The sequence below is a fragment of the Cetorhinus maximus genome, chromosome 3, assembly GCF_964194155.1.
Source record: "Cetorhinus maximus chromosome 3, sCetMax3.hap1.1, whole genome shotgun sequence".
Classification (NCBI taxonomy): domain Eukaryota; kingdom Metazoa; phylum Chordata; class Chondrichthyes; order Lamniformes; family Cetorhinidae; genus Cetorhinus; species Cetorhinus maximus.
The window spans coordinates 170,432,827-170,446,367 of record NC_135881.1 but is presented as its reverse complement, the minus strand read 5'-3'; the positions used below and the strand labels follow the sequence as shown (position 1 = coordinate 170,446,367).

Below are 13,541 nucleotides of genomic sequence, written 5' to 3'. Positions count from 1 at the left end.
GGTGTCTGATGCCAAGCAGCTGTAACCACTAGTTGTTACAGTAGTGCGCAACAGCCCATAGGAGGTGCCACTGTTTTCCTGTTTTCCTGTTTTGCCAGCTAGTGACTCTCAGGTGCTATAGTCGATGTTTAGGGCCTTCATGTCACGCTTGTAAGCATCCTTGAAGCGGAGCCTTGGGTGGTCCACTGGTCATCTGGCTCTGGCTGTGTCACTACAGAGAAGGTCCTTGGGTATGTCCTCCATCCTGTGGACCTGCCCAATCCCCCAAGCTGCCTCTGCTGCCAACACACTTGGCAGCTCTATCTTTGAGAGGACAGCCGCATTCATGATTTTGTCCTGCCAGGATATATCCATAATGTATAGCAGACAGAATCATAGACTGGCAGAATTATTACAGCACAAAAGGAGGCCATTTGGCCCATTGTGTCTGTGCTGGCTTCTCGAAGGTGCAATTCACCCAGTGCCACACCCCTGTCTTCTGCCTCTGGCTCTGCAGTCTTCCTTTTGAATTCCGTCTTGAATGTCTTGCTTGAACCTGCCTCCACTATACTCTGAGGATGTGCATTCCAGATCTTAACCACTTGCTGTGTGAAAAAGTTTCTGCTCATGTCTCCATTGCTTCTTTTTACAATGGTCTTAAACCTGTGCCCTCCTGCTCTTGACCCTTCTACCAATGGAAATAGCTCTTCCCTAGCTACTCTGTCAGACCCCTCCATGATTTTGAATGTCTCTGTTAAATCTTCAAGTCTCCTCTCAACCTTCTCTTCTCCAATATATGTAACTGAAGTTCCTCATTCCTGGAATCATTGTTGTGAATCTTTTCTACACTCACTCTCATGCCTTCACATCTTTCCTAAAGTGTGATGTCCTTTACTGGACACACTACTCCAGTTGAGGACGAACCAATGTTCTTTATTCACTTCCTTGCTTTTGTACTCCCTGCCCCTATTAATAAAGGTTTGGATACTGTGTTTTTTATTAACTATGCTCTCAACGTGTTATGCTGCTTTCAGTGACTTAACCAGGTCCCTCTGCTCCTGCGCCTACTTTACAATTGTACCCTTTATATTGTTTCTACATGTTCTTCCTACAAAATGAACCACCTCACATTTCTCCACTTTGAACTTCATCTGCCACCTGTCCACCCTTTCCACCGATTTGTCTAGATCCCTTTTGAAGTTCTACACTACCCTCGCAGTTTGCAATGCTTCCAAGTTTCTTATCATCCTCAAATTGTGCCTTGTGCACCAAGGTCTAGGCCATTAATATATAAAAGGAAAAACAAGGGTCCCGACACTGACCCCTGGGGAACTTCACTACAAGCTTTCCTCCAGCCCAAAAAACATCCATTAACCATGACTCTGTTTCCTGTCACTCAGCCAATTTCATATCCATGTTGCTACTGTCCCTTTTATTCCACGAGCAGCAAAGCTGGAAATTATTGAGCTGCTTTTCCTGGTAGCTGTAAGTGACCCATGTTTCACGGCCATACAGCAAGGTGCTAAGAACACAGGCCTTTTGAATTATATATTTTTCTTCCAAAGGAGAAGAAGAAAATTCTCAATTTGAAAAATACATTTGTTTTGAGTATTTCAATAAATTTTAATCTGTTGCAATAAGCTTAATTCATACAGTCAACCCTTAGCTAGGTTTATTTAATGTCTATCAAATATGTAATATTTCTGCTAGTTTTTTCCTCCTAACTGAAGGTGTTCATTCTTTGCTCTACAGTTCCACTACAGTTGCCCATTGATATTTCACCCAATTTGTCTGTTCTTCGTGCATAAGCAGAGATGATGACCATTAGCATACTTTTCAACTAAATAGATCCTTTCCTCACTTAAAGCTCACATGTGAGCACACCAGCATGATTTGCTGGATAGTAAGCATAAAAGAGGAATCATAGCTATTTTGCTTCCTTGTCATGGGTTTCTGAGACCTAAAAGGATCTGCTAATAAAGGTTAGATCAGTAGGGTGGAAGTAAATTTGTACATAGCATAAATACCTGTAGCCTTGTGTTGCAAATTATATAGATTTCTATTGTAGTCTATCTACTACTGACCTACCTATGGTAATTAATTCAGCACAGGTTGGGGATTGAAGTTGAAGCATCCCTGGTCTAAGGCTTAGCTCTTCACTGACTTAGCCAATTGAGCTATTGGTAGAGAACTAATTAGATAACCTTATTTTGCATGAATACTAGTTATTTGTCTTGGAGCCATTGTGCAAATTTAAAAATAAAATGATAGTGAAAATTGATTTTTTTTTATTTTATTCAGGTAGAGGCACAAGGCTGGGAGAAATTGAGAGGATACAGTATTTCATGGGCAAAACTAAGGCTGAAGATTTAAAATCTCTTCACAAAATCTTATATAACAGGCCAGGTTCGGTAAGATGATAATTTCTAGCACTTGGTCATTTTAAGTACAATTTTTGAGTAAAATGAAACTTTACGTTTTCTAATTTTTGGGAGGATCCCATGTGTAAATTTTTTTTTGTGCATGGGGACCAGGTTAATCAGTGACTGATTGTACTAGGCAAAAACTTGCCCTTTTTTTCTTTGCAAGGAGGAATTTATTGTTTGTCCTGAAGGGGCTAACTCCTTGCATGGATGCAAGTCATCAGGCACTGTTGCGCATGTGTGAGCCTTTAATAACTAATGGTTAGCAATATTATCTTTTATTGCAATAGTACTTCTTAAGTACAAGATTCCTAGTTATTCTATCACCAAAGGCTTGAACAAAATCAAAATTTCTCACTTTGGGAAAAGCTACATAAAACTATCAATTGGGGAGGGAAAAAGGGATAGGAATGGAAATACAAATTTTGTCAAGCATGTAGTCTTGTGACTTATTTATAGTCCATTCGAATGTCAGAGTCTAATTGAAACTGTTTTCTTCTAAGTTGAAATGGCAAGTTTACATCTGATGGGCTGAATATTCCAAGAATAAGTACTTTTTTTCCCCTCTTTTTCTTGAAATCTACTTGATATAATTTCAACATCTATAGAAGAAAGCGGCTTCCAATTGTGTTCATGACATTGCTGGTTTAGGATTCAAGTTTTTTTGTAGCAACACTCTAACTGCGCATTCTTGGAGTCTAGGTTTGTGCAATAGAGCATTTCCATTGGAGTTAGACTGTATAAAAACTCCATGGGTAGAATTTTCCGTTGTGGGGTGGGGGAAGAGTGGATGTGGGCAGGCGCGGATTGTTGCCTGTGATCGGGTCCGCGCCGCCATTTTTTACGCGTGTGGTCCGACTCCTGTGGATACTAGGAGTGTGCGGGCAGTGGTGGGCGTGCAGACACTGCTGGGTCCAATGGCGACCCGGCAGTCTGTTTAAAAGAAGGCCTGGCAGCCTCCTGTAGGCTGCTGACAATGGCCAGTTCGAGGGCCGCACCACAGGGTTGGCTGAGCAGGCCAGGCTGCAGGGTCTGCCACAGGAGCAGAGTAGGCCAGCAGGGGGCCAATGCATCCCTCGTTTTTCAGATGAATGCCTTGCTGCCCGCCTTGAGGTGGCAGCACGGCGGGAGGTGTTGGTCCCCTAGGATGGGAGGAGGAGGCCCCTCCACATGACCAAAAGTGCCTGGGAGGAGGTGGCGGAGGTGTTGAGCTCCCACGACGTGGTGCGGCGCACCTGGATCCAGTACCGTAAGCGCTTCAACAATTTGTTGCGTTCTGGCAGGGTGAGTACCATGTTAGCATTGGGCATTTAACGCAGCAGGTAGCCTTAGCCTTTGAGGTAGTAGCGGGAAGAGGAGGCACTGGAGGCCTGATATGGCCCACTGTGGTTGGGGTACAGCGTGCGCATGCAGAGTCCGTGTGCAATTTTTCGTAATGGTGTTCTCTTTCTCAGGAGAAGAATGCTCATAATGCCTCGGAGCGTGCGAGGACTGGAGGCGGCCAGGCATACAACCTCATCTTAAGCCGCTTCGAGCAGGAGGCCCTTGAGCTGGAGAGATGGCATGCCTCAATCATGTCCCCCCTCAGTCTCCTCTGCTGCAGGGGAAATAACCTCATTCTATGCAATCTCTCCTCATAACTGAAACTGTCCGGGTCAGCTGGTGTTGGTGAGGCTGGGGTGGAACGGCCAGGTATTTGAGGCCAACTGTGAGATCCACAATGTCCTCCCACTCGGTCATAGAGTGATAGAGTCAGAGGTGTGTAGCACAGAGAAAGGCCCTTCGGCCCATCGAGGATGCGCGGGTCAAACACGTACCTAAGTATTCTAATCACATTTTCTAGCACTAGGCCCTTGGCTTGTATGCCATGGCATCGCAAGTGCACATCCAAATACTTATTACATGTTATGAGGGTTTCTGCCTCTACCACCCTATCAGGCATGCGTTCCAGATTCCCACAACCTTCTGTGTGCAAAAGTTGCTCATCACATCCCCTGTAAACCTCCAGCCCCTTGCCTTAAATCTATGCCCCCTGGTTACTGATCCCACCGCCAAGGGGAAAAGTTCCTTTCTGTCTACCCTATCTATGCCTCTCAAATTTATACACCTCAATCATGTCCCCCCTCAATCTCCTCTGCTGCAGGGGAAATAACTCCAGTCTTTGCAATCTCTCCTCATAACTGAAACTCTCCAGCCCAGCCAACATCCTGGTAAATGTCCTCTGCACTCTCCACTGCAATCACATCCCTCCCATAATGTGCATTTTGGAACTGCGCGCAGTACTGTAGCTGTGGCCTAAGCAATGTTTTCTACAGTTCAAACATGACCTCCCTGCTTCTGTATTCTGTGCCTCGGCTAATGAAGGCAAGTATGCCACATGCCGTCTTAAACACCTTATGTACCTGTCCCACTACCTTAAGGGACGAGTCGACATGCACACCAAGGTCCCTCTGATCCTCGTTACTTCCCATGATCCTATCATTCATCGTGTTTCCCGTGCTTTGTTTGTCCTGCCCAAGTGCATCACCTCACACTTATCCACATTAAATTCCATATGGCACTCATCAGCCCATCTGACCAGTCCGTTATATCCTCCTGTAATGTAAGGCTATCCTCCTCACTATTTACCACCCCACCAATGTTCATGTCCGTTGGTTCTGGAAGGTTGAGCACATAATGAGCCAGGGGGAAAGGGATGAAGTTTGTCACTGTGTGCACGCTAACTGACGCACTGTCCTTGTTGTTCCTTTCAGCATCATAGCATGGCCGGCAGGAGGAGCTACAGATGCCCCCCCTCACACCTGAGGGCCCTCAAGTCTCACCAGCATCACACCATTTCTGCGAGGCAGGCACCAGCGCAGATACTAGCGCCTCAGTGGGCATTGGAACATCGGCTAGTGTCCCAAGGCACAGTGGAGAGGGCACTTCACATTCGCTGGAGGAGCTGGCAGAGACAGAGTGTGCCGATGGCGCCAGCAGTTGGAGGACTGCAGGGGACCAAGCACGTATTCAGTCAGTGCCTGATGATGTGTCTCTGGAGTCATCCGCGATGCAGCAGCTGCAGGAAATGCAGCCGGGTGTGAGGGAGCATCTGGATGTGATACGTGAGCCTATGCTTCGCTTGGTGTCTGTGGTGGAGGAGTCCACACGGAGTATCACTGATGCAAATGAGCCTCATGGCTGAGCGTCATGCTTCCTCCATGGAGAGAGTGGCGACTCTCATGGAGAGGCACCTCCAGGAGAACAATCAGGTCCTCCTGGGGTTGCGCTCGGACCTGCAAGCCCTCACAGCGGCATTGGCCACAGCTGGTCAGTGCCAGTGGGAGATGGTCTGGGCATCAAGTTTCCCAGCTCATTGCCCATCCATCGACGGTGAGCAGGGAGGTCCGAGGCGACCTCACGGCGCAGCAGCTGCCTGTCGTCTCTGCGGGCTCCTCTCCCAGCACTCCAGATGAGGGCACCAGCTCCTCCGCCTTTCTCCCAGTGACCATATCATCCGGTGAGGCTGCGACGACTGGGGAGATGGCAGATCCCTCCCAGGCTGGCCCAGCACAGGCTGCACGGGCCAGAGGATGACCACCAAGATCATCAAGGACAGCAGAGCCAGCAGGCTGTCTCAGATGCCACTCCGAGTGATGGGGCAGCACCAAAATGTAGCCCGCAAACTGAAAAGTAAGGCACATTAGGCACACCACGGGTTTCTCACCGGTGCTTTGGTGTTGGCCCGAGAATAGGTCCTTAGAATTTCTTTTTGCTTGCTTACAGTATTGTTTTACAACTGGGAACATCTGATTTTGAAAATTAAAATTCAGATGTGTGACCATGGCTGAGGGTGGCTTGTTTGTTCTGCATGTGTATGTTTTAAGAAAACTGTCATGAGTGTTTGTTTGGACATTCAAATTTATGTACAAGGCCCTTAGTTCCTGCTGATGACCTGGCAGATTTTGCACTTAGGTGTTGAGTATAGATGCACCAGGCAATGCTGGTCCTGCTGATCTATTTGTGCTGTGCTAGCTGAAGGTTCGTTGGATTAAAACCTCCTGGGTTTCCCTGCCTCCTTGGTGTAGTCCTGGGTCAGCGTCTACCCCCTCAGCATTACCCTGTGCATGCTCATCCTCAGAATCAGTGCTGGACTCATTGTGTGCAGCCCCAGACAATGCGCCTACGTCTTCATTGTCCATTGCGTCCCTCCTTTGCAGCGCAAGACTGTGTAGAGCGCAGAATGCAACCACGATCAGCGACACACATTCTGGGGGGTACTGGAGTGCGCCCCCTGAGCGGCCCAGGCATCGGAAGTGCATCTTGAGAAGACCGATGGTTCTCTCCACCACAGCCCTTGTGGAAGCGTGGCTCCTATTGTACTGCTGCTCAGCTTCTGATCTTGGATGGCGGAGATGTGTCACGAGCCACCTTCTGAAGGGGATAGCCCTCGTCATCCAGCAGCCATCCATCAAGCCGAGCTGGAGCATTGAAGAGCCCCGGTACCTGGGAGTGCTTGAGGATTTAGGCGTCGCGGGAGCTGCCTGGGTACCTTGCACAGACTTGTAGAATCAGCATCTTGTGATCACACACTATCAGCACGTTCATGGAGTGGAAGCCCTTCCTGTTGACGAAGGCACCGGGCTCACCTGCTGGTGCTTTGATGGCCACGTGTGTGCAGTCTATAGCACCCTGGAGGCGGGGAAAGCCAGCAATGGCCGCGAAGCCTTTGGCTCGCTGTGCCTGGCTTGCCTGGTCCCAGCGGAAGTGGATGAAGGTCAGTGCACCCTGAACAGTGTCTGTGACCTGCTTGACACATGTGTGTACAGCTGGGAGACAACGCAGAGATCACCTTCCGAGCCCTGGAAGGAGCTAGAGGATAGAGGTTGAGGGCAGCTGTGACCTTCGGAGCCACTGGCATGGGGTGTCCGCCCACACAGGGGAGATCTCAGGGCCAATCATCTGACAGATATAGTTGACTGTCTACCCTTGACAGTCGGAGCCTCCTTCGGCACTGCACCTCAGACATATTGAGGTGACCGCTTCGCCGCCTGGCAGCAGGACATTGGCGTCTTCTGCGGCCCCTTCCACCTTGGACTACCTCTTGGCCCTGTGCCCCTTGTGCCTGCGCCTGGCCTCCCAAAGGTGACTCCCCTGGAGACTGTGCACTCCTGGCCTCTTCCTCCTTTCAGCTGTCCCTTCCTCCTCAGAGGAGCTGCCTCCAGTGGACAGTCAGATCCCATACCCAGGCTAAGGGGAGGCTCCCTGAAAGCTACAGGCCCGCAAAAGATTCCTGACTGCAGAGTGCTGACCTGAAGGTTCAAAGTACACAGAAAGCTGCTGGAATGTGTTCTGAACTACTGCAGATCACACAGGCAAGTTTAAAATACCTTCCCCAATGAATACTCCACAAAGCAGATTGACAACCCCACTGAACCCTCTTATCCCACCCGTGGATGAGGTTCATAGAAAAGTCTCCTGCCCGTGTGCCGACCCGAAGATTGCACGGGCGCCTAAAATCGCTGTCTATTGAAGACTAAAGGGCCTTAACTGGCCCGTTAATTAATGGCGGGCGCGTGTTGGACGTCATCGTGCACCCACCCAGCGAAATATTGCGATGATGTCGGGACGCTCGCCCGACGCCACCGCGCGCCATTTTATGCGCGGACGTGCGAAACTGAAACTTCTGCCCCATAGGTATAGTGTTATCATCTTCAACTATAGAATCAGCGCTAATGTACTCTTTTACATTACCTAACAGCTTTTCTAAAACTTCTACATTTTGAATAATTTGCATTAAATAATTGTCCATGCTATTTTGTTGCAATTCAACCAATTCCATCACCCCCATCCCTCTCTTTCCATCCCTCTCTTTCCATCCCTATTTCTCCCATGAGTCCCATCCCATCACTCATGGAAACAATCTCACTAGGCAGGATAACTTAGCACTCCTATTTATCTACCTCCTGCTGTTTTTTTTTCCTCCACCAATACCCTGACCCTGCCCTGGCACCACCAAATGTTGGCAGCCGCACGTCATACGCTCCAGTTCTCCGTGCACCCAGCATGCCTCCGTATGCACCAGGCACCACCCCCCAACCGACACCACTCTTAATCAAAACAGTCCAGACAGACACAAACTGAGTAGAGTTGTTGTTGCTATTACTTTTAGAACACACGCATTCAAATATAGGAATGGTATCTGCATCTTGTATTCACCTGAAGTTCACTCATGAACTTCCAGGAGGGATTAAGAATGAAACTTGGTTATTCCTTCCTCATAAACCCAGGAGACCTGAAGCCCATGGCTAACTCAATACAGGCTAAGGGTCAAACCCAGGACATTCCTATTCTGTATGACAGCTACTCATCAGCTTAATGCATATGTTTTGTTTCATGTGTTTAGATTTATGGTTAGTATCTGCTGAAAATGAGTTTAAGTTCTTATTAATTAGTGTAATCTTTTTGTGTCCTGTTGAATTCTTTCCAGCTTGCCTCATTGAAAAGAAACATTCGTCTGTTTACTGGGTTCTCATTTGAAAGCGGCAGTGAGCAGCACAAGAAAAAAGAAGAGGTACTGAAAAAGTGAGTAACTAAACATTCGCCCCTTAGAAACCCTACTGATTGCATAACCTGTTAACAGGGAAGAATGTTTAGATGTGTTGCTTATTAACTACATTACCAAAAAAAATTTAGATTTTAGAATAGCTGCACATTTGTTTTCCTATCCTGTGAATGAAATTTACAATGCAGTTGTAAATAAACCAAAATTATGAAATAATTGACAGAAAATTGATTTAAGTTGGCAGAATAACAGCCACATTGAGAGCTACTGCACAGAGGCAGTTAAAGAATTAAGTTTATTCTGTTGTAAGATCGCCTTCTACCAGTGTGCTAAATAGAGCATGTCAAGCCTGGATGTCATAGAAACTTTAAGAAATTCCCTTTTCCTTTTTGCAGCCCCTAGAAGGAGCAATTTGTACCTTTAATATTAGGAGAAAGGCCTACTAGGTCAATAATGGGGGCCTTGTTTGGCATGATATAGGCTCAAACATCAAATCAGCCCTTTCGCTCTTTGAAAAAGAGAGATGCAAGTTACAGCGCCATGAGATGGTATTGCTGATATCTAAAACAACTATTGAAATGGGAACCCTTCATTCCATTGTCATTTTTCTTCAGAGAAAATGGGGAAATCTATTTATTATTTTACAAAGTAGCTGCTTAATCTCTAATAAAATGTGATGTGAGGTATTAAGTCATTCACTAGTAATCATCAATAGTTCTTGATGTATTTTTTTAAATAGGCGTTTGGAACTGTTCGTGGTTGAGGTATAGATGACTGGAGGAGATCTGATCAGGGTTCCCTGCTGCTCAACACAGCAATGATGAAACAGTTTGAGAACATGCTTTCAAACAGCAAACCAAAATGAATATTTTAGTAGATTTGACCCCTAACCCCTCTAACCACTGTCGCATTAGTAACCAACAAAGGAAATCATGCTAACTATATAACCAAAATGGTAAATCATAAGTCAGAGCTTGAATTCCTGCTCAAAACTGTGTAGTGCTCTAACCAGACCAGAGGCTGTGCACTATGTCCAGTTTTGCCTACAGAAGCAAGGGAAACATTCAAGCCTGCAAGACCGTTCAGAGAAGAATCACAAATATGATGATGACATCACACCTGAGTTCTGGAGAAACTTGGGACTTTCTCACCTTGAAAGGAGATACCTGAATATTGACTTCGAGATGTGCACCAAAACAATATGGAAAGTTTAGGGGCAGATATGACTTCAAACTAAATTTCAAGAAAAGAATAAGCGGGGATACTGGTTCAAATCAATATAAGTTAAGGATAGGACTGAAACCTGACAGTTTTCCCCGTGTAATGATGAATAAATGGAATGGACTAAGAGGTAGAGTGATGAAGGTCAAACGCCGGTATCACTTGAGAAATAATTGGGTGTTGTGATAGTGGAATTCTAAGCTTCTTTCTTGAATGATGAGTTTAATGACTTTCTTCGTCCATATTTATCTTGTGGACTAACACGAGTTTACTGTAATGGCTTATATAAAACAGGGAAAGACAGTCTGACTGGTGCAAATATCAATGAAGGGAAGGGTTCTCATTCTAGGATAACAGCAATGTGCTTTTTTTATTTGGAGGCCGAATGAATAATGCTAAAATTTACCCAGTAAACAGTACTGATGAAACTTACTGAATAATGCATCAATAGTTTAAGTCATTCAATGTTTAAGTTTATATTTGGAATGTTCCAAATATTTTGTGAATAGTAATTACCTTTTTTTTTAAAACTTGTATGGCATTTGTAGTATTTACTTTCTAACTTTTTCCTGTGTTCTTTTAATGTTATAAAAGTTTCTTCCACTGTCTGGATTGTGGTTTGTACTTCCTTAACTTAGATTGTGAAATACATGTGTTGCAATTATGTTAGCAAGGCGGAATGGGGGGAGGTTATCCATTATTCCTCATTATTCATTTCATATAACATATTTTAAAATAATTTTCTGTTGTGCTATAGAAGCTTGATTTTAGGGTACAGTAGTCTAATGATCATGATACTGGACAAGCAACTAAAAGTTCAAATCCCACCATGGCAAATTGTGAAACTGGATTCCAAAATTGTTAAGATGTGAGGTGGCACCAGAAAATGACCATGAAACCTCTTGGATTGTCATGTCCTTTGGGGAAAGGAACCTTCCTCTCCTACCTAGTCTGACCCATAGATGACTCCAATCCTACACTACATGGACGACTATTAATGCTCTCGGTGAGCAATTAGGAATGACCAATAAATAATGTCCTGTCAGCATGTCCCAAGAATAAATTTATTTTTTTTCCAAAAAAAACTTGATTTAGGATCAGTTCAAAAATAGACCAGATGTAATAAATGCATATGATAGAAAGCTGATGCTTTTTCACATGAAATCCCATGACATGAGAGTATCTCTTTCACTGTTGGACAGAGTCCTATAGAAGTGACCTTAAATGCACTTGGTTGTTTTATAAAACGTATTGGTGCTAAAGCTTTTATTGTGCTTTTCCCTAGAGTTAACATGTGTACTGCTATGTTTATGTTTGCTACAGATGGCTTGTTTTCTTTTTGTCTCCCGTATTATAGGAATCCAATTTCAGTACTAAAGGTGATTTGTACTGTTCTGGACCTGGAGAGGAAAGGCACTAAAGATGAAATAGTATCAAAAATTTTGAACTTCCTGATGAAACCCAAGGCATCTGGCAAGGTAGAGATTTCGAAACCTGTTACTATTTATTGTATATACTTGTATAAAAGTAGACTCTATGACTTTTGGCCCAAAGAATTAAATTTTCATGTAGCTCATGTAAAAGTCCACCGTAGTTTTTCTGAGATTTAACTGTATTGTAATTGTTAACTCCTTAGAGTGATTACTACAGTCCTTTAATTTAAAGGCACATGTGGGAGCCTTTAGATTTTCCTTTCCAATTCACGCTCCCATCTCCCAGCAGATCGACGAGGCTAATCGTACTGCATCATCTATCACAATTCCTCTGAGAAAGAATAACAAGTATAAAACTTGTGGCATTTGCTGAGAAGACTAATAATTGTGCAACAGCAAGAGTTTAATGTCTCCAAGAAAATAATTTAGAGACTAGAGAAAGATATCCAATAAACTGGAGAAGATGCTGAAGAAAAAATGTCAGCAGAGGAAGACTGGGCAAGTGGCCTCATCTGAAGAAAAAAAGTGGTAGACTAGGTCAATGAGCATTGACAAAATCGCAAATCACCTATAGTGCCACCTGACTGCCCTCAGAAGCGAGGAAAGATGGTATTCCAGAATTCAAGGCCAGTGCCGGGTGATGCACAAGATTCATGAAAAGGCAGGATTGGGTACTCTGTCGGAAAACAAAAATTTCACAGCATCTGTCACCTGAGTTAACGATAAAATCATCAAATTCCCCCGTTTTGTCAACCAATATAGAGGAGAAGAATAATGCGTATTGATTGGCCTAGTTTGACATACCAGCAAACAAGATTGTCTCCAAGATTGGGTGGGGAAAAGAAATCCTTGTAAAGACAACTGGCTACGAGAAGGTGTGGTTTACAGTGGTTCTATCTTGTATGGAGAATGGTAACAAATTAAGCCAGTGGTGATATTTGAGACCAAACTCTCACCAAAGAGAAATTTCAGAAAGGCGTTGTCATCCATGTTCATGAAGGCAGTGGCAAGAAATCGATCAGAAGTGAGGAATTTGAGACCAGGAGGACTATACAAAGAAAAACGTTTGCTTGTCTGGGACATGTTCAGATCCCACCTTGTCAACGATGTAGCCTGTAATGAGGCTAACCAACACTAATGTGGCAAGTATTCCCGGCTGTCTTATGAGTGTTGTTCAGCTCTTATGATGTGTTTATAAATAAATCTCTTGAGGGCAGTATCCATAAGATGTAGAACAATTGGATTTTGGAAAGCAAAAATAATTCACTAAGGGTGGAAATATGCGAACACCCTCACTGGCGACATTGTGTCAATGGATCATAAACATGTGGAATGAAGTCGAGCCAATACTGTCAAAAAATCATTTCCAAAATGTGAAATATCGAATGCGTTTGACGGTACCAAGGACAATTATTTATGGAATGATGCCAAAGTTACTGGTACTGGAGAAGAACATGAAGATCCATGTGATGATATACAATCAGGCTATTGGGATGAATTTTTCAGAGATTCAGACGGTGTTTAGTGATTTTGATGGATTTCAACGTGAATGGTTGTAGTTAATTTGTGATGGTGTATATATTTATGTTGTGTGGGTGAAAATTTTTATAATTTGTACAGGGAGTCCTCATAGCTGTGGTTGCATTCCTGAAAATCGCGACTTTAAGTGAAGTTACTTTTAAGTGAACCATAGGGGTGAATCATACGGGTTCCCATAGGAATCAGTGTTAAAGCCAGAGTAGGGTTCCTTTGGCTATTTCTTGCCCAGAAAAAAAAATCAGTTGAAATACTGTACCATATGTGTACAGTGCTCTGCATTCCTAGCTGAAAGAACTTACAAAATAAATAGATCACTAAATATAAAGGAAATACAATACAATATTTTTAAAGGCACATTCACCTACAGTACTTTTAAATAGACCAGACTCCCATCAAGTGGCA

General features: G+C 44.4%; 1 protein-coding gene across 2 annotated transcripts in view; it reads left to right on the top strand.

Annotated features, from left to right (window-relative positions):
* Positions 1 to 13,541, top strand: part of LOC144679033 (protein DEK-like) — a 55,987-nt gene that overhangs the window by 21,186 nt on the left and 21,260 nt on the right. For both annotated transcript variants that reach the window (XM_078539284.1, XM_078539283.1), the window contains exons 4-6: positions 2,281 to 2,390; positions 8,872 to 8,966; positions 11,525 to 11,645. In XM_078539284.1, the coding sequence (XP_078395410.1) occupies positions 2,281 to 2,390; positions 8,872 to 8,966; positions 11,525 to 11,645 (326 nt within the window). The remainder of the gene's footprint in view (positions 1 to 2,280; positions 2,391 to 8,871; positions 8,967 to 11,524; positions 11,646 to 13,541) is intronic.